Below are 18,954 nucleotides of genomic sequence, written 5' to 3' on the forward strand. Positions count from 1 at the left end.
CCCCCTTCAACCTGAGGCCCCAGACAAACTGCAGAGCACTCAGCTGGGGGCCTCTGCGCCAACAGGCACCCCCCCGCCCCCACCAGAGGGGAGAGGGGGCAGGGCCAGGGAAAGGGGGTGGGAGAAGACAGGAGGGAGGAGGAGGAGGGGCAGAAGAGGGGAAAGCCAGTGTGCAGATGCAGCAGCATAGATTAAACTGTTGCCAGTTGTTAATTTTATACATGAAGTTGTTGATCAGAATGTGATTTAATTGTACAGTATAATCCAGGATTTTGGAATAAATTATGCAGAAAACTCATCTATAATTAAACAAATCAAAAAACCAAAGACGGGTGACACTGCAGGCTCACCCTCAGAGGGCACCAGTAGGTGTGGGCGGCCGGACCCTGCAGAGGGGCCGGAGCGGGAGGGGAGCAGGCCGGGGAGGCCCGGGAGAGGCCTAGCAGGGACTGGGCCCTGGCACGCCCCACCTCGGCCTCCACAGGCCCCCTCGCCCCTCCCAGGGAGGAGCATTTTGCCGCCGAAGCCCTGCTGCAGGCTGGCTCTACCAGGCAGGCTGCCTGGATACACCCGGCTCACTGGGGGCTCAGGAGTGGTCTACAGCCATCCTCCAGCAGAGGGTGGAACAGCAGGCGACACAGGGTGCGGTGGGGGGACGGCGTGGGGTGGGGAGCAGGACAGCGCTGGGCCAGGCAGGTGTAGGCAGTGGGAGCAGGCGCAGCAGGGCCACTTGCTGCCGAGGGCACCGTGAACCGCAACTGACAATGGTGGGAGCCCACAGCCTCCCGCTTCCCTCGAGGCGGGCCGGCCGATTATTCCCCCAGCTCTGGGGGAGGCAATGGGTTAAAATAAAGTGCTCTTTAATCACTCTGATTATATTTCAGCTGCCCTGCCACCTCCCACCTCGCTGCTTGGCAGTCTTCTACAGAGGAGAGAACAAGAGGCGGGGCCAGGGGCCGGGGGAGGAAGGAGAGGGCCTCTGGGCCCGGGGGACCCTGCCCCACAGCCGCTGGAAGCGCAGGGCGCAGCCGTGGGCCCTGCTGAGGCAGACTCCGGGATGCAGCCGGCCCTGCCCTACACCACAGCACAGCTGCAAAGCGCAGGAAGCCCAATGCTGCACCCTGGGACTGTGGCATCTCCAGAGACCTCTCCTCCTCAAAGTCCTCCCTGACCACTCGGGGGATGTCCCTCTTTATGTAAACTGAGGACCCAGGTTCATCCCTGGCTCTTCGAAGACCTTGGGCCAGATGCACCCCTTCAGCCTTCGTTTGGCACCCAGAACGCGGAGACAGGGCTCACCACTTGCCCACCTCCCAGGACCCAAAGCCGAGGCAGGCGGAGACCGGTGCGCTGTGGGACCGGTGCGCCCACGGAGCCATGGGACGGCGGGACCGCGCTCCCGCAGCCCGGGCTCCTCCCTCAGACCCGCAGCTCATCGGCAGGCGTGGGACAGCTGTGCCCGTCCCCAGACCAGGGCCCCCTGCACTGCCAGAGACCCTGACACAGGAGGGACCCCGCAGAAGGGCAGAGCCTCCTCCCTGCTTGTCTGCTCAGGAAAGAAGTCTCTTGGGCATCAACTTCTTCCGGGGTTCAAAGCTAATTTGATCACAACCTCCCAAAGACAACAGGTCTGGCAGAGGGCAAGTCCAGCCAAGGTCGCTGACTCCCGGGAGGTCAGCTGGGGTCAGAGCGCCTGGAGGTGTGGAGCCCCGCCAGCACTGGCTCGCACTGTACAAACCACGGAAGGGACACCGAGGCAGGGCGAGAGGGGAGAGGCTGGCGCCCCCGATTCACGGTGGGGTAAGGCTCCCAGCCAGGCACCCACCACTTCACAAGCAGGTAAACCAAGGCACAGGACGCAAAGTGACAGGCTAGTCTTCAACAGATTTGTGATTCAGCTACAGGGACTCCTACTGTGGGCAACACTGTGCCCCAGAGCACTGTCCCCACCCCCACCCGCCATCCCACACACACAGGGACCCCACAGAGCTGGGGAGAGGCTGGTGCTGGCGAAGCTCAAATTAGCCCAGATCCACTGGCCTCCACTACCTGTGCTTGGGGCCCTGCCCAAACGCCACTCCTTCACGGGGTTACTAATTACGGGCCATCCCTTCCCTTCCTCTTCCCGGGAGAAAGCTTTCCCTTCTAGTTGGCCCTCAGCGGGGAGGTAATACGCCTGTGCCCCCATATTTACTCCTCATAGCCCGATGGGGGCAGGGAGGAGCCAATGGGAAGAGAAGACCAGGGAGCAGCCTCACGCAGGGCGGGGAGGGCCAGGCAGAGCATCCGCCTCCCCCAGCACCTGGCCTCAGCCTCACTCCCCGCCGCTGGTGCAGGCTGGGGGCCCTGCGTGGGCCCCAGCAGTCAGGGAGGACTGTGTGGATGAGGCGAGCTGGGGACATGCGGGGATGAGGACCACATCGAAGGCCCCCCCCCAAGAGCCTGACTTCTTTTTCTGCCACAGTTGGCTGTGTGACCTTTCTGATGCCCTTGGCTTCAAGGTGAAAGCAGCCGTTCTCACACCCGCAGCCGCAGGCAGCCCCGAGCGGCCCTCGGCAGGCCTGAGCTCTGCGGCCGCGGGAGGAGCCCCTGAGCGGGACATCTGCCCGGCGCCCCTGAAGCGCCAGGAGAGGGGCAGGAGAGGGCCCCGAGGGCGGGCAGCCAGAGCCAGTGCGGAGCTGGAAGGAAAGGCTGGTCTGTGGGAGAGGCTGGTGGCTCTGCCCGAGGGCGGGGGGGCCTGGGGCCGACTCTCCACCAGCCTCCACTGGGGACCAGGCCTCGCTCTGTGGTCCACGCCCAGTTCTGTGATTTGGCCTCAACAGGTCTCAGTTGCCAAGGTGGCCAGAGGCCTCCACAGGCCCTTTGGGGATCCATTTCCCAAGGGGCCTAGCGGGGGCCTTCCTGCCTGGAAGCCCCCAGGTGTCACAGTAGCGACGGGCGGTGCTGTCACTGCGCGGCCTCAATTCAGCTTCCCAGCAGCTGGATCATTCCCCCAGTCCCGGGAGGGGAAAACTGACACCTGGGGCCACTGCGTGATGTGCCCCGGGCCACACAGCCAATGAACGCCAGTCAGGGGGGCACACGCTTGTCCTCAGGATGCCAGCCTTGAATGCCCAGCTGCTGGAGTGGCCACTTGTAGAGCTAAGGGGCCTCTTAACCGACATGCCCCCAAACTGAGACCTGGATCCTCACTCTCTCCGCTCCCCCAGCTCAGCCGATGGCAGCTCCCTCTGCTCAGGCCCGAAGCCTCGGGGAACCTGGAACCTGGAACCTGCTTTCTGTCACACCCATGCCTAATCCATCAGCAAGGCCTGTTGGCTCCACCTTCACACTGTGCCCGAATCTGCCCTCTGCTTCCCCCACCCGCCCCTGGCCTCTCCAGGGCAAGTGCGGTGGTCGGCTCCCTGGCCTGAACACCGCACGCCGGGGCCCGGGCGCCCTGTCACCCAGGCCTTTGCACATGCTGTTCCCTCTGCCTGGATCAGCCATTCCTCAGAAGGCCTCTCTCCCCCCTCCTTCGGGTCTCTGCACACAAGTCACCTGCTTGGTGAAGCCTGCCTTGCCCCCATTTCAAGTTGCGCCCTTCCCCAGGCCGCGGCTGACCTCCGCACGCCCTCAGGGGGTTGCTGTTGCTTCGGCCTCCTCTCCCTTGGCTGGGAGCCCCGAGGGCGGAGGCTCCTGCCCTCCGGCCTGGAAGAGCGCGCTTTGTGCCAAGCAGTGGCTGCGCCCCTTGGAGTGCGGAGGCCCCCGGTGCCCTGCCCCGCCTGCGGGCGGTGCACGGGAGTGGGCAGGTGGACTGCACCGTGGAAGCCTGCGGAAGCGCAGGAGGCCCTCGCTTTCCCTGGCTCCTCGCCGTATGAATTATTAAAGCTCATTTTTGATGGGCCTGCCCGGGCCTGTGGCTTCCGTGCATAATTCATGGCTCTCCCAGAAGGGCCAGGTGCTGGAGCAGCCGCTTCTTCCAGGAAGCCAGGGGAACGTACGGGGAAGGTGTGGCCCACCTCGGGCTGTCCCCCGCCTCTGTCCCCTTCCTCAATGGGCAAGAGGAGTTCGTGAACTAGCAGAGGCCTCCCCAGGGCAAAGCAAAGGATCCAGGCCAGGGGCACAGGTGTCTGCCAGCCACTCGCCCCGGTCCCACTGCCCGCTCCCCAGGCCTGGGCCGCCTGCCCCAGTCACTGGCACGGACCACGGGCATTTGGGGTGAGTGGGAATTTAACCCTTGCCCAGGCCCATGTAACAAACAGGTAAACTGAGGTTCCCCGAGGCTGGCTCTCAGGTGCTGGATGTGCTGACACAGCCGCTGGGTGCCCGGCCGGGCACTGCGATGGGGGCCTCGCCCAAGGCCGGTCTCAGGAGGCGCACTGCCAGGGTCACGGCCCCTGTGAAGGTCACCAGGTGAGTCGGGGGACCCGGGAGCTCCAGCAGCTGGAGCCTGACTGGAGGCGGTAAGAGAGGCCCTGTGCACTGGTCACTGGCCACCCTGGTCAGATTCTGTCATTCATCTGTCCCCACGTCCCCTCCTCCACATCCTAACCTATTCAGCAAACCCAGCAGGGCCTATCATTGATAAAATACTCCGCAGGTGTCTCCAACCTTCTGCAAATTCCCTACTAGCTCATTCCTCATTCATTCATTCATTATTCATTTGTTCGTTCATTCATTTATGCGGTTAAGAGCCAGGCTCGGGGCTGGGCACGGGGACGGGCCACAGCGGCGAGCGAGGCAGACGCCGGCCTGCCCTCGGGGGCTCAGGATTCAAGCAGAGCAGACATTTCACCTGATCGCCCAGTGAGCCTTGCAGGGCGGGACGCACCACAAGGGGCCCGGCCCAGGCGGAGGTGGCCCTGGGAGCTGGCAGGCCCTTGGGCAGAGGGCACGGCACGTGCATGGCCCAGCAGGGAGCTCTGCCCAGGGCCATGCCCCACGAACAACGCAGACCAACCGCGGGCACCAAAGCAGGCCGCCCGCCCACACGGAGAACCGCAGATTTCCAGCTCACACGAGCACATCCGTGAGCTGGCTGGTGGAGGGCGGTGGGCGCCTCTTGGGGTGGCGGGGGGACACAGAGAGCAGGAGCAGGCAGCGGACAGTCACCAAGGGCTCAGAGAGCAGCAGGAACACAGGAGGAGCTCAGAAAACACTGGCTGAATGATCAGGTGTTCCATCCTCACGAGTGCACAACGCAGGACATGTGATCCCATTTTAAAGAGCAGCAAAATGAGGCACAAGGTCACTCCAACAGGGTCACCTATGGGACTCTCCTCATGACCCCTGGCTTCTCCCCGCCTCAACTGCTGTCCCCTGGATGGGGCTTTCCAGCAGGCAGCAGCGGGGCGCAGGGAGGCCAGCAGAGCCCACAGCTCTGAGCCCCACCGCTGGGCCCCGACTCTCCCCACCCCGTTCCATTTTTGAGGAATGGCCTCGGTGCACCGCCAGCCTGTGCCTCCCCCGGGCGGTGGCTCCAGCACCACGTAAATCACCCAGTCCGACGGCCTCTGGGATCATCCCTGCTGCTCCTTCCCAGACGCTCTGTGCCTGGGAACTTGGGGCTGCGGGGCCTCAGGCCGGCAGGGCCCCAGGAATGGTCTGCACGGCGTTGGGGGGTACCTCAGCAGGAGAGCGACAGCAGATTCCAGAACTGGGGCTGGATCAACCTGGGTGAGTTTCTCTCCCATGCTCCCCCAGCCCCTCGTCCTTGTCCCCCATCAGTGGCTTCCCCTCACAGAAGGTGGCTCTGACGCTCTCCCTGGAGCCTCCACAGCCCTGACGGGGGCTCAGGACCCCGGGAATGGCAGAGGGCCTGTTAGAAATCAGCCTGGTGGATAGGCCCCGCCCCCAGCCCCGCCCCTTGGATGCCACCTGGAACACTGGCCACGCATGGGCACTACTTGTTCAGCCTTGCTCCCCTTCCTTCTTCACTGATGATCCCCCCAGACTGGAGCTCCCGCCGCAGGCCCAGCCTACAGCTAAGTGGGGTGTGGGGGGTAAGAGGTTAGAGGCAGTCAGGAGGTGGATCCTGACCGAACCCTGGGCCGGCCCAGGGGCGGTCAGCAGGGTGGGCAGGGCAAATATCAACGCAGAGGGGCAGCTGGGAAGGAGGGGGCAGCCAGCGAGGAAGCCTGGTGATCTCCCTGGGACAGACCACAGACTCTGGCCACTGGTTGCGTTGACCCGACACTCCCAGAACCAGCAGGCTTTCCTGGGAGCCCGAGCCCCGCTTGCTACGCAGGGGGGTGTCCTGTGTTCACCTGCTCATCCCCTACGACCACGATTCTCTCCCTTGGCTTACCTGGGGGCTCCGGAAAAACGCGGATGCCCAGGCTCTGCCTTCACCCAATCAAATAACACAGCCCTGTGGGTGCCTGACCCCCTCTTCACCTGGGCCGGAGCAGCTCTTTGCAAGAATCTCGGCAAGACTCGGGGGCAGCCCGTGCCCCATGACACCAGCAAAGCCAGGCCCGGGCGGGGCTCTGTCCCAGACCATGGAAGCGCTGCTCAGGCTCCAAAGGTGCAACGGCTTGGCCCGCAGACACCCGTGCAGACGTTCAGCTCAGCAAACACTGACTGAGTTCCTGGTGTGTGCTTGCCTGGAGCTCCAGCCAACGACAGGTGGCCACTGCCCCGCCCCTCGCAGGCACACGGCCTCGGAGGGGAAGCAGCAAGGTCTACTGCAGAACAGAAATGGGAGCGGGGGGCCTCAGGCAGCTGAGGAAGGCAGAGGAGGCGTCAGGGAGCAGTGACTGCCAGCTGGGCACTGAGGGGCAGGCAGAGGTGAGCTGGACCCAGGCGAGTGCTGCTCGGGGCTGTCAGGGCCTTTGCAGCCCGCCCACCCCTCCCTCGTCCCGGCTTAGTCCATGCTCAGTACCTAGTAGGGGCTTATTACCAAAGGGAGGGGCCTGTTGCTGCCCGAAGGGGCGTCCCGTCCTGAGGGCAGAGGCTTGCTCCCGTGCCCACGCTCTGCCCACCGGAAGCAGCCCCCGCTGCAGTTTCCACAGCACCAGCGTGCGGGGGGTCACAGGGGACAGCTGTACAGATGGGGTGGCAGGGGAGCATCCGCTGCAGAAGAGCCACCACTCAGCAGGTCCCGGACATGACGGAGACACTGAGGCTAAGGGGAGGGCAGGCGGGGCGTCCCAAGGCCCGCAGGGAGCTGGACCGGGCCCAGGCCGGGGTGGGGAGGAGAGGCAGAGGAAGGCTGCAGCGGAGGCCAGGTGCTGCAGCCCGGGCCCCTGAGGCTTCTGGGGGCTGCACTAGCCAGGGTCTGGCTTCAGCACTTGACCTTGCTGCCTCAGGGCTGCCTCGGGAGCTCTAGGCACAGCGGGGGGTGAAGGGGGAGGAGGGGAGGAGGATGGAGGATGAGGGGTGGAGAGGTGGGGGAATGGGGAGTGGCCCTAGACTGCCCTGCTCCCCCACTCCGCGCGCCCAGGCGGGGGCGGTAACCGCCAGCTCCGGCAGCTCCCAGCCGGTGATCCGGAGAGGGCCTTGGGAGGATCCATATCAGAGGAAGCTTGTTCTGGGCTGGAGGACCCCCGGCTGTGCCAGTGACAGCCAGTCCAGGAAAGTCCTCTCCCCTCAGGCGACCGGTGAGGACAGTGGCCAGAGGGGCAATCTGACTCCAGAGCAGGACAGAGCCCAGTGCCGCTCCCAGGACGGGGCCCCTGGCTGGTGCCTCCTGGAGCCAGGGTGGGCGCAGCAAAAGGGCCCACAGGGTAGCGCGGAAGGCCGGGGACCAGGCCACGAGGGTGTGGCCTCATGGAAGCGTGGATCCTGTCATGCCCTCCAGGAAAGCCACCCAATGACCCCAGTGCTCTCTGTAGTGAGTAGGCACAAGCACACCCGGCTCTGCGGCCGCCCCGACGAAGCCGAGAATGAAGTCCAGCAGGCAGCACCCAGCCACGTTCAGGCCCTCCCTCGGCCACGTCCATGATCACTCCCTCAGCTGCGGCCCGATAAGGTCAAGTCAGCTGCCCTGCTCCGCAGCAGCAGGACGGGCCCCTCTGCCACCCACGCCTTCGGGGAGCCCAGGGGTGCCACGGGCCCGTGAGAAGGCCAGCAACCCCCATGAAACAACACTCTGGGGCCTCCGCCCGGTGAAGGCGGCCCTTGCAGAGGGATCGGTGTGAGGGGAGAGCACGGAACGGTGGGGGCTCCCCGAGGGTCCCGCGGTGGGGGGCTGCTTGGAGGAGAGCTGCAGGCGGGCGTGCGCGGCAGCAGCTACGTGCTGCCATCCCAGTGTCCCCAGTGTCGGGGTGGGAGCCCCGCCCCACGCCCACCTTCTGTGTGATTTCAGCATCACTCGGTCCTGTTGCCTCAACGTTTCCTGTCTGTGAAACAGGGATAAAGACGGACTGATCTCATTGGACAGTGTATGCGAAACACACCACCCAGGGTCCAGCTCCCTGATTGATGATGTGGTTAAAAATAACTACTTCCTTTACAAATTTTTCCTCCAGCATGGACACCCTCTCTTCCCTTCCCCTCCCACCTTCTGCCGCAGCCCCCACCCCCACGTTCAGGTCTCTTGTCTCCAACAGACACTGAGTCCCCAATCTCCATCACTCCCTCCCCTTCTTGCAAACAGAAGTCAAGTCTGCCAGACTCTCTCCCACCTCCAGCCCCAAGGTGACCCCATCCTTAGCTCAAGGGTAAATCCTAATTAGCCTGAGCCAATCACAGAGCACCTTCAGTGATTGGTTTAGAGTAGACATGTGACCCAGTGCTAGCCAGTGAGGTGTGAGAGAGAGTTGGCTAAAGGCTTCTGCGTGAGGGGTGAGGTTCCTCAGAAGAGGAAACCAGAGGAAACGTCTTCTCTGTTACTCCCAAAGCCTGGTACATGTGATGCCTGGAGCTGTGGCAGCCATTTTGTCACCATGGGGGAAGTCGGCCAAGGACAGAGAGCCACTCTAAAAGTGAGGAGAGCCAGGCAGAGTGCAGGTGAGGACTTGGTCCTCGATGACAGCATCCACTCACCTACCTTTGGGCTCCCTGTCAGAGGACAAAAGGCCTAACCATGATGAAAAAAATCACCACCTGCGGATACCAAGGTGTATACAGAGGTAGCCTCTTTTCCTCATAGCTACATACACTCCTCAGACTCAGCTTTTGAGGGGCAGCAGTCAGCTCAGTGCCTACTCCTGGAAAGCCCCTGCGAACTGGGCGGTGGTTTGGGAGAGGCACAGGGCTACAGGAGGGGCCCACAGGGGCTGGGGGCCAGAGGAGGCCTCCGTCCGAAAGGCTCCCTGCCCCAGTGCTCAGGCTGAGCAGGCCCGCTGGGATAGGGCCATGGGGAGCGAAGGCCAGAAGGTGCAGAGGCCAGGGCTCCAAGTAGGACCTGCAAGCGGTCAGCCTGGCAGGAACGTGGGTTTTTACGGGGCCAGTGGCCGGAGAGCAGAGCCGGCCCAGGCAGCGCCTCACGTGCTGGCTGGGAAGCAGGGCTCTGCCCCCAGCAGGCTGCTGGGGCGCAAGGTCAATGCTCACCCTCAGTGGGGGACACTGTGGCATGGCTATGGGGCCCAGGAAGCGACGGGAGGGCTCCCAGGTTCACCCCAGGCCCCCCACGGGCCTCAGCTCGTGAGAGAAGGAGGCACAGCGACCCGAGAGGGCCCTCAGCGCGGGGCCCTGTTCTACCAGCTCATTTCTCTTTTCTAAGAAGTGACGTGGGGGGCAGGGCTGAGGTGGGCTGCTTGTTGTTTGTTCGTTGGAACTGGTGGCAGCACCAGGCCTGACCTTTAAGGCTTCAAATGCAGCATTTCAGGCGGCGCCGGCGGGAGGACGTGGCTGCGGAGGGAGGTGATTAAGGCTGAAATGCCACAGCAGGCGCGGAGGAGCAGGGGTCTCTGCCGCGTCAGGGACACGACGGCCGTCATGCCTGCCGGTGACACCGCTGTCCTTTCCGAGGCTATCCTGAAAGCCTCCCGACTCTGAAACAGCACGGAGGCACGGAGGCCGCCTCACACCGCACGGGCTCCTGGCTCGGCGGGGTCTGCGAGGAGGCCTCGAATTCTCCCGCATCCCAAGCCAGGGACATTTTCATTTACGAGAACCAGTTGGATATCACAGCGCGAGGACTGCCAGGCAGGGAATCACGTCCCCGGCAGCCTGGGGGGGCATGGGGGACAGGGCTGGCCTGCCAGTTGTGTGCGGCCAGAAGTGGGCCTGAGGACTCCTTTCTGCCACCGCAGACCTCAGTTTCCCTGTCTGCACAAGGGCAATATCTGGGCTCCCAGGGTTTCCGTAGCTGGGATGTGTCCTTCCCAAGTCAGGGAACCACGCAAGGCCCCTGGTGCCCAAGGAGACAGTGCTGTCCAGGCTCCCTGCCCCCACAGACAACCTCACTGGCCCTACAGGCTCCCAAGCCCTCCTCGGCCCCTTCTGCCCTTTGCAGAAGCCCCCCCACCCCGCCAATGCCGAGGACTCGGGGCTCTCCCGGCACGGCCAGCACGCTGGCCCTGAGAACGCACGGAGAGCGAACTCAGTCCTCAGACATCAGAACCCATCAGTGGAGGGCCCACACAGCCGACCCACGGGCCAGCGCCCAGCCCGGGGCACCAGACAGCCTTGTTTATGAAGAACCACTGGAGAAAAAGCGACTCTTGGAAGGAAGTGGCTTCACCGGACACAAGAGCACGCGGGGATCAACAAGGCCAAGCTTGGTGCCCCCGACCGCCTGCTGCTGCTGCGCAAACGTCTGGCTGAGAACCCCAAACCTGCAGCAGACGCCCCAAGGGAGGCCAGTCCCCCTTCCTCCTGTGTGCAGACGACAAGCACCCACACCGAGAGGGGAAACCTCAGCCAAGGCCACACAGCAAGGGTTTCCAGTGCCCGAGCCCAGCCCCCACCCCCACCTCCAGGTCCCCGCAGGGAAGGGCGGTTTGCAAAGACGCTGGCTTCCCAAAGAGCTCACAGAGCCGCTCAGAGTCCCAGGTCCCCCAGTGCATCTAAATTCTCTTCAGTTTGCAAAAATGTGAACTGCAAGGACGCAGCCTCTGTGTGTTTCCTTTGCGGACTGTCATCGAGCCAGTTGGGAGATGATCAAACTTTCCAGCTCAGCCTTTAGCTCAGGCTGTTCCCGACATAAAAGTTTGCAAAGCGCTGGTCCTGACAACCAGGCGGCTTCATTTCTCACTGTCAGCGCTTGTCCAGCCAAGCCCTGGCGTCAGCCTCACAGGCGGGCGCGGAGGGTGGGCCCTGGGAGAGCATCCTGGGTGCAGAGATAAAGTGTGCACGCGCCCTCATGTCCCAACGGGCACTCATGCACAAGTGCACACCACACACTTACATTCATATGCACACCGTGTCTACACCTGTGTACACACGTGAGCAGGTACGTACATGCATGCAAACGTGAGCACGCAGCCACACTCGCACAAGCTTTCACATATACACGGGCACACAAGCATGTCTTCACATACAAATGGACACTTGCACAAGTGTGTACATACATGAACACACCCAACACGTGCAAACAAAAAAAACAGAAGAGCAGACACTTGCACACGCAAGCTGACGGGCACACATGGGCCCGGGCAAGGGTTAGGCACAGGAGGGGAGACCTGCAAACCACGGTGGGGTCTCAGGTGCTCACAGCGCCTGGCTCAGAGCGCAGGCCCAGCCGGCTGAGAACCCTGCTCGATCCCGTTGGGGCCCACGTGCCCCCGACACGCATGCTCTGGGGTCAGGGCCACCCCACACGACCTGTCACAGTGCGATCCTATGGAGCAGCACCACCGAGGGGCTTCTGCTTTAGAGAAGAGGCCCCAAGACCCCGAGAGGCTGGCGCTGTCCTCAAGGTTGCACCGCTGGCGAGAGGCGAGGCCCAGCCTCGAAAGACTCGGCCAGCAGGAAAGAACGGCACCCAGGCGGCAGCAGCGAGGGGCCCAGGGTGCATGCAGGGCAGGGAAGAGAGGCGGGGGAGGGGGGAACCTCTCCCCTCCCCCACCCCTTCTCCTTCATTTAAGGCATCATCTCCAAGGTGGGGGGAGACGGTTAATGATCAGCAGGAATGAAGTCCCGCGCCCCTCCTTCTCTGCTAAATAATTAGGCTGATCAGCGCTCAAAGTGGGTCAGTCTACGCAGCAGCTCCCGCACACCCGAACGGCGGCCAGAGGCCAGCGCAGGAGGTGCAGGCTCCACACACCGGTGGGGGCGAGGCTCCTCCGGGCGGGGGGCCAGGCCTCACGCCACAGCGAGGGCACCGTGTGCAGAGGGGCTGGAAGACCCTGGGCCTGTCTTCTCAGGGCACTGGAGTGTCAGAGTCAGAGGGCCCTGGAAGACGGGAAGCTGAGGCCCGAGGGGGCAGGGCCTTGCCCAAGGTCACCCCTACGCTAGCTAGCCAGGTGGGAGAGCTGGGCTGAGACTGCCTTTGACAGAGCCCTCCGGGGCCAGGCCAACCCACGGTGGGAGCCCTCAGGACCGCTGTGTGAAGATCCCCCGCCCCCACACCTAATCCCGACAAGGCCAAGTCTCCTTCTCCGGGGGCCCCATCCTCTCAGGCTCAGTCACCAGCACCAGCAGTGGCCAAGGGGTCCAGACCAGCCCCTGCAAGAGGGGGCCCAAGTGAGGTAGGAGCCGTCCAGGTGGTCCATGAGCGGGCCCAGGGCCCAGGACACGAAACCAATAGCCCCTCAGTGGCAGGGCAGGGCGTGAGGCTCAGACTTCGTGGGCTTGAATGACAGCATCCTTGACTTTATTGGGAAGCTCCCAGACACCCCCGTGAGGATGCTGTAAGCCCCCCGGGGGCATCTCCATCCTCACCTATACCGCCAACTCCCCTCTCTCTCAGCCACAGGCAGCCGGGGAATCTCTTCAGGATACGTAGGACAAGAGAGGGAGGGAAAGCGGGAAAAAGCAAAAACCACACCTTCTCCTCCGTCTGGGAATAGGAGTATTGATTCTGTAGCTTCTTGTTTAGACAGCAGGCACCAGAGAGAAAAATCTCAGCCTGACATGAAGAGGCGCTCCGTTGGCTGGAGGTGCCTGACCAGCCGGGGGAAGCCCCCACCCTTGCCTTTAGAGAACCCGAGGCCCAGGGGCTCCCTCCTGAGCCTGAGGCCCTGAGCCCATCACTTAAGACACAGGTCACCGGCTCTAGAGGCAGATCTCAAATCTGGAGGCCTGAGAGCACAGCAGAAGGGAGGCAGGGGGTGGGGAAAGGGAGGGGAAAGGGACCGGTGCCCTCCACCCACAGACAACACGACCCTGCCAGACAGGGCCCATGACACATGCCCGCCTGCTTCGATTCCCAGAATGCCCGCGGCCGAGAGTCTAGAAGGACCGAGTCCTCTGAAGTCCCCTCGGGCCTAATGACAAGGCCAGGGGACTTGAGGATGCAGCCTCAGGCTTCCGTGAATAGCCTCCGCCCCTACCCTGTGACCTTTCTCTCCAGAATCTGTCTGGAGGGGGCAATGGCCCCTCGGCGGCCCAGGACAGGGTCCCTGCTGCCCGCCCCCCGCCCCCCATGCCAGGCAGGCCGGGCCCATGACTCGAGGCCTCAGAGAAGGAGAACCTGGGCTGGGGGCTCCACGGCTGCCTGTGTATGTAGGAGGGGACGGAGGTGGGCACAGGAACGGTGGGGACCAGGGCGGCCGTGGGCCGAGGAAGGCCCCTCAGGGGCCAGGGACAGAGCGAGCAGGGTCCCGGCGGGGGGCCTGAGTGTGCCCCACACATTTACTCCTCTTCCTTTCCTTCCAAAGACTCAGGTGGAGTCTCCACTGCCAACTTCCTGGGCCCCTGGCAGGGCAGCTGAGTCCCGACCCAGAGCCGCCCCAGCAGCTGTGGGTCCCTGGGCAAGTCCTTTCCTCTTTCTGAGTCTCAGCGTCCCCCCGCGGGGGGAGTGCGACCGTGGGTCCTGAGGGCGGTGGGGACGTGGGTGAGGGGTCTGGCCTGGGCTAAGTGAGGGGAGGCCACCATCGGCCGGGCGACCTCCCCACCGCAGTCAAACTGGGCTTCAGAGAGCAAGGGGAGAGGTCCAGTGTCTGTCCTCCAGGAGCTGACATCCACATGGGCCGGTGTGGCCTGAGCTGGCGGCACGACCCACAGACACCAGGAAGACTGGTGAGTGGGGGCCCATCGGGCGTGGCCTCAGGGCCTGATGCTCATGTTACAATAGCTGCCACAGGCACGAACTGCCCTGCCCCGTCCCCCAAGAGGCCACACCTCTCCCCTTAATTCTCACCACCAGTATCTTCAGTAGATTCTCTTATCTCAGTTGGGGAAACTGAGGCAAGGTCATCCCAGTGGGGAGGGTCAGCTCTGAAGGCCAAAGCATGAGTCCACAGGGCCACCCAGCACGCCCAGGGCCCACCCGTCCACCTCCGGGCAGCCACGAGCTGGCAGCACCCACCTGCACACGGGCGCGGGTGGGGGGAGGCTCAGAGCACAGAAGTGCTCATTCCACTCGTGACTCAGTCCCTCCTTGGTGACACCAGTGTGACAATCCAGAGTGAGACGCCCACAGACCAGGAGGGGCCTCATCTTAAAACGGGCTCCCTCCCTTCTCAGGGGTTAGCCTGACACATCTGTCCAGAAGGCGGCGACCCACAAAGGTGGGGCAGGGGGGGACAGCAGCCAAGGGACCCCCCCAAATCCTGAACCCCAGCAGGGCTGTGAGCACCTGGCAGCTCCGCGTGTCAGCGGTGGCAGCAGGCCACCAGGCCTCTCCCCCTCCCTCTGAAAAAGCTGCGGCAGGTTGTTGGGGGGAGAGGAGCCCAGATGTGTGATGTCGCCTTCCTCTAATGGGGAGAGTCACAGGGAGGTGAAGACGCGGCTCAGAGGCCCAGACAGACACACGTCACCCACCATTAACCGTAGCTAGACTGACGCATGCCCGGTCGAGGCACTCGGAGAAGGAGCACATGCCCCAGCTGTCATTAATCTGCTCGGGCGTCCGGACCCCGCAGGCCCCGCTCTGCGCCCCCACCGCCCTCTCAGCATGCACACCCCGGGGAAGGGAGGTGCCCGCCAGCGCCATCCTGGGGCAGCAGCGGGCAGCTCGGCCAGGTGCTCCACCCAGCACTCGGCCGGGGTCCAAGGAGCAGGGGCCAGAGAAACCCAGGGGTGCAGGGGAACAGGGGATGGAGGTCCCACGGAGGTGACAAAAGAGGTGGGCAGGGCAGGGTGGGCACAGAGAGATGAGAGCGACGGGCAAGAATGTGCAGGGGGGCGTGGAGAAAAGACGAGAGACCTGCAGGAGGGAGCAGGGGAAGGAGAGGAGACGGCCAGGCCCAGGGGAAGAAAACACACAGGAGAGGTAATGCATGGAGGGCCGCCCTCGGCCAGCAGTGGCCTTTCACGCCGCTCGCGCCGCCGGCCACCACGCTGGGGCGAGCATAAGTGGAAACAGGAGGCAGCAGGTGGACCCGGTGCGTCTGCTCTGACTCCACCTCACCACCCTGCCCCCCAGCCACTCGAGGGCAGGTATGCGCAAGTGCTTGCACACCTGCGGCCACCTCCTCCTTTGAAACGCTGATCCGGGTCCAGGTGGGGAGACAGAGCCCCCTCCGAACCAAAGCCCTGTCCTCCCCGCAGCTCTGACTCCTCTGCCCTGGCTATCAGCGGCCGCCTCGGTCCGCTTCGCTGGTGGGCGCAGAGCCATGCTGTCAGCGTGATGACAGAAATAACCGCCACCAGACCCTAAGCCCACACTTGCTTAAAGCCCAGCGGCTTGAAAAGCTGGGCCCCGCCGTGCTGCCAGACACTGCGGAGGACGTGACTTTCCCGCCTGGGGCCCTCGCCGCTGGGGGGTTCTCAGCCCGGTGCCGTGACCCTGAGGGGCCCACGTCCCACCTCAGGAGCCACCTGTGTCAAGTGCCACCCCAGCCCGGGCACGCTGGCCCGGGACAGTTCAGGGAGGCCACCTCCCCGCCCCCAGCAGCCCCAGCCTTTGTGTCTGTTCACCGAAAGCCCCAACTGCAACCAGCGACCCGGGTCACGAGCGGCTATGGGTGGGCAGGGAGGCCCCCTCCATCCCCTCCCCGTCCCCCCTCCAAGGATCAATGGGCATCACATCTGCAGGACCAGGGCAGCTGAAGGGCGCTGGCTGTCACAGAAAGCCCTGTGTGTCGTCACATCGTTGAGTCACCTCCCCCTGGACCCTCGGAGCCGCGCCGCTCCCCCCACCCCCATTCCCCCATTCTCTAATTAAGGTTTCCAAGACATGCCCCAAGCCCTCAAATTAGCCCCAACTCCATGCCCAGGAGGACAGCGTCCAGCTGGAAGTCACACCCACTGCTATCACACCCGCCTCAGCATCTTCTTGCTGGGGCCAAAGGGACATGTGTCCACTCTGGCCAGGGTCTCACACCGTCTTTCCAAGGGAGACCCACGCAGGCCCAGCAGGCGCCGGACCCACTGCAGGTTGGAAGGGGGGGGAATGAGGCAGGAAGAGGTGAAAAGAGACGTCTGCGTAAACCTTCACGGGAGGATCTATGAAACCGCCAGGGAAAAATAATTGTGGCTTGGCTTTGAGGAAAAAAGAACAACAAAAAATGATTCTTTGGCTCTTTTTAAACATCGGGGCCGAAGTCTATTTTCATCACAGCAAATAAAAATACAAAAAGGCACCTACAAGCCCTAAACTTCTGTATGATTCTCTTCTCCCTACGCGCGCCCCCCTACCCCCCATAGACACACACGAAAAATCCAGACGGCTGACAGAGGACACGTCCGTGCGGCACCTGTAATTTGCCAGCTGATCACCCGCCTGAGCATGGCCAGGCTGTGCAAAGAGAGAGACGACAAGATGAAGAGAGGCTCGAGCAGTGCCTCTCCCGAGTTTGTCCCTCATCTAGCAGGCTCTGAGGCAGAACCAGGAGCCCCTCTTCTTGGGTGGGACTGGCCTAATGACGCACAGCCAGCCTCTCCCCTTTCCCGAGGCCAGACCCTTCCCCTTGGCCGCAGACAGCCGAGCGACTCATTTCCCCAGCCCTCAGCCTGGCCGCCGGTGAAGGAGACCAGGGACAGGTGGCTCCCCCGGGAGACAGAGAGACAGAGAGCAGACAGCAGGGTGGTCGCTGGGACCCAAAACCAAGAGGGGCAAGCACTGCCTGGGCACAGACACAGGCCGGGGCACGGTGCCTGCAGAAACAGCTTCTGTCCTGGGGCCACATGTGCTGAACGCCCACTCCCAGCCCCAGGCATTTCTAGTCACACTCACCCTGAGGGAGTCCGAGTTTGTCAGCTCCTCGGGAGGGAGACAGAGAGGCTCAGAGGGAGCACAGAACCGGGCAGAAGCTGGCAGGCCCAGGAAACGCTATTCCCCTGCTGGCGGCAGCAGCGGGGGCAGCGGGGGCAGCAGGGGTCCTCCCTGCCATTCACCTTCTGCCCCCATCCCAGTGCCTTCGCCTCCCCATTGCGCTCACCAGGGCACCCTTCCCCCAGGTGTAGCGGGGCGGCCAAGAACAGGGGACACTGAGCCCCTCCGTGGCACTGGCCACAACAAGGTGCTCGTATCCTCTGCATCTGGCCCTCCCCCTCAAAGGAAAAGGCCAACGGAGAGAGTTGTGGGGTGCCCCTCCGCCACCTCTGGCTCGAAAGCGCCAGGTTCCCACCCGAGAGAAAACGTGGAGCAGAGGCGCGGCTCCATCTCCGCCGGGCAGGGGTCGCCGGCCGCCCCTTCGCCCAAGCCCAGGTTCCCCTGTCACCAGGTCAGCTACAAGAGAATCGGCTGGCAAGCTCGCCCCCCCACCCCCATCCCGAGGCTTGGGGATCTTGCTCTGCTCCGTTCGGCAGGGTCGGGGTGGGGGGTTGCGGGGGGGACGGGGCACCGCGGGGAAGTTTCGCGACGCAGCCAGAAGCGCCGGGACCGCCGCTGCCTGCCCTCTGGGCTTGCAGACGCCACCCCCGGGCGCAGCGGCAGCGGGACCCAGCGCTCCCGCCCCGGTGCTGGGCGCAGGGAGGGACGGGCACAGGCGGGGGTGGGGGGCGCGGGGCGCAGGGCTCGGCCGGGGTCCGGCCGCCGGCCGAGGCCACTTACGTGTGCTGCTGGGGGAAGCTGTAGGCTGAGGCGCCGGGGGCGGCGAGCAGCGGGAGCAGCAGCAGCGGCGGCAAGAGCAGCAACAGCGGCCGCGGGGGCCCGGACGCGCCAGGGCCGGGCCGGGGGCCGCGCAGGGGCCAGGGCAGCGCGGTCCGCGCCGGGCCAGGCTGGGAGGCGCCGCAGGTCCGAGCCGGCACCGCCATGTTTCCATTCAAGACGCGGCGCCGCGAGGAGAGGGAGGCGGCGGCGGGCTGGGGGGCACGGGCGGCGGGCGGCAGTCCGGCCTCTCTTCCTCCGCCTTCTCGCGCGGGGCCTCGGGGCTGCACGGGCCGCAGCGCCTCTGCGGGCTGCCGGCTGCGCGCCGCGATCTCTCCGACGCGCTGGCTCCTAGCGCTCTGAGCGCTCAGCCGGGGACCGGTGCTCAAATAGCGGCCGCCGCCAAGCCGCCGGCACCGCCCTCCCGGCTCCCACCCCGCCCTCCGCGGCCGGCCCGCCCCCGCGCGCCCCCGCCGCGGCCACGCGCCCGCCCGTGCCTGAGCGTCCGCCGTCCTCGCGCAGCCCGGAGCCTGCCCTGCTGGCCCGCGCGGCCGAGCGGAGCCCAGGCACGCGCGTCCTGTGCCCTAGCCGCGGCCCGAGCGCCCGGTGTGCACCCCTGCCCGCACGCCTCAGACCCCGCGCTCCTCTCTGTCGTCCCCGTAGAAAGAGTTTCCGACCCCGAGGCCGGGACAGGCCCATACGTGACCCTTCTGGGGGCTCGACCTTCAACGAGTTTAAGGCCTGGAGTCACAGGTTTAACGGTGAAATGGCTGGCTTCAGCAGGGACCGGAGAAGAGGTCAGCGGTGCTGAACCCAACCCCCAGTGATTGCAGCTGTCTTCAAGAGTCCTCTAGAGGCTATCGGGTCCCCAGCCCCCCGCAGAGTCCCCTAGCTCCCAGAGCGCGAACGCGGGTCCCGTTGCGCAGCTGCGAGGGGCTGAGAATGGC

General features: G+C 64.3%; 1 protein-coding gene across 2 annotated transcripts in view; it reads right to left on the bottom strand.

Moving 5' to 3' along the window:
• CACNA2D2 (calcium voltage-gated channel auxiliary subunit alpha2delta 2) overlaps positions 1-18,174 on the bottom strand; it is a 121,185-nt gene extending 103,011 nt beyond the window's left edge. For both annotated transcript variants that reach the window (XM_054594691.1, XM_054594690.1), the window contains exon 1: positions 17,972-18,174. In XM_054594691.1, coding sequence (XP_054450666.1) covers positions 17,972-18,174 — 203 coding nt within the window. The remainder of the gene's footprint in view (positions 1-17,971) is intronic.
• Between the last annotated feature and the right edge of the window lie 780 nt (positions 18,175-18,954).

Source organism: Pteronotus mesoamericanus, unplaced genomic scaffold (assembly GCF_021234165.1).
Source record: "Pteronotus mesoamericanus isolate MK-2021 breed Mesoamerican mustached bat unplaced genomic scaffold, CSHL_Meso_final scaffold_533, whole genome shotgun sequence".
In the NCBI taxonomy this organism is placed as follows: Eukaryota; Metazoa; Chordata; class Mammalia; order Chiroptera; family Mormoopidae; genus Pteronotus; species Pteronotus mesoamericanus.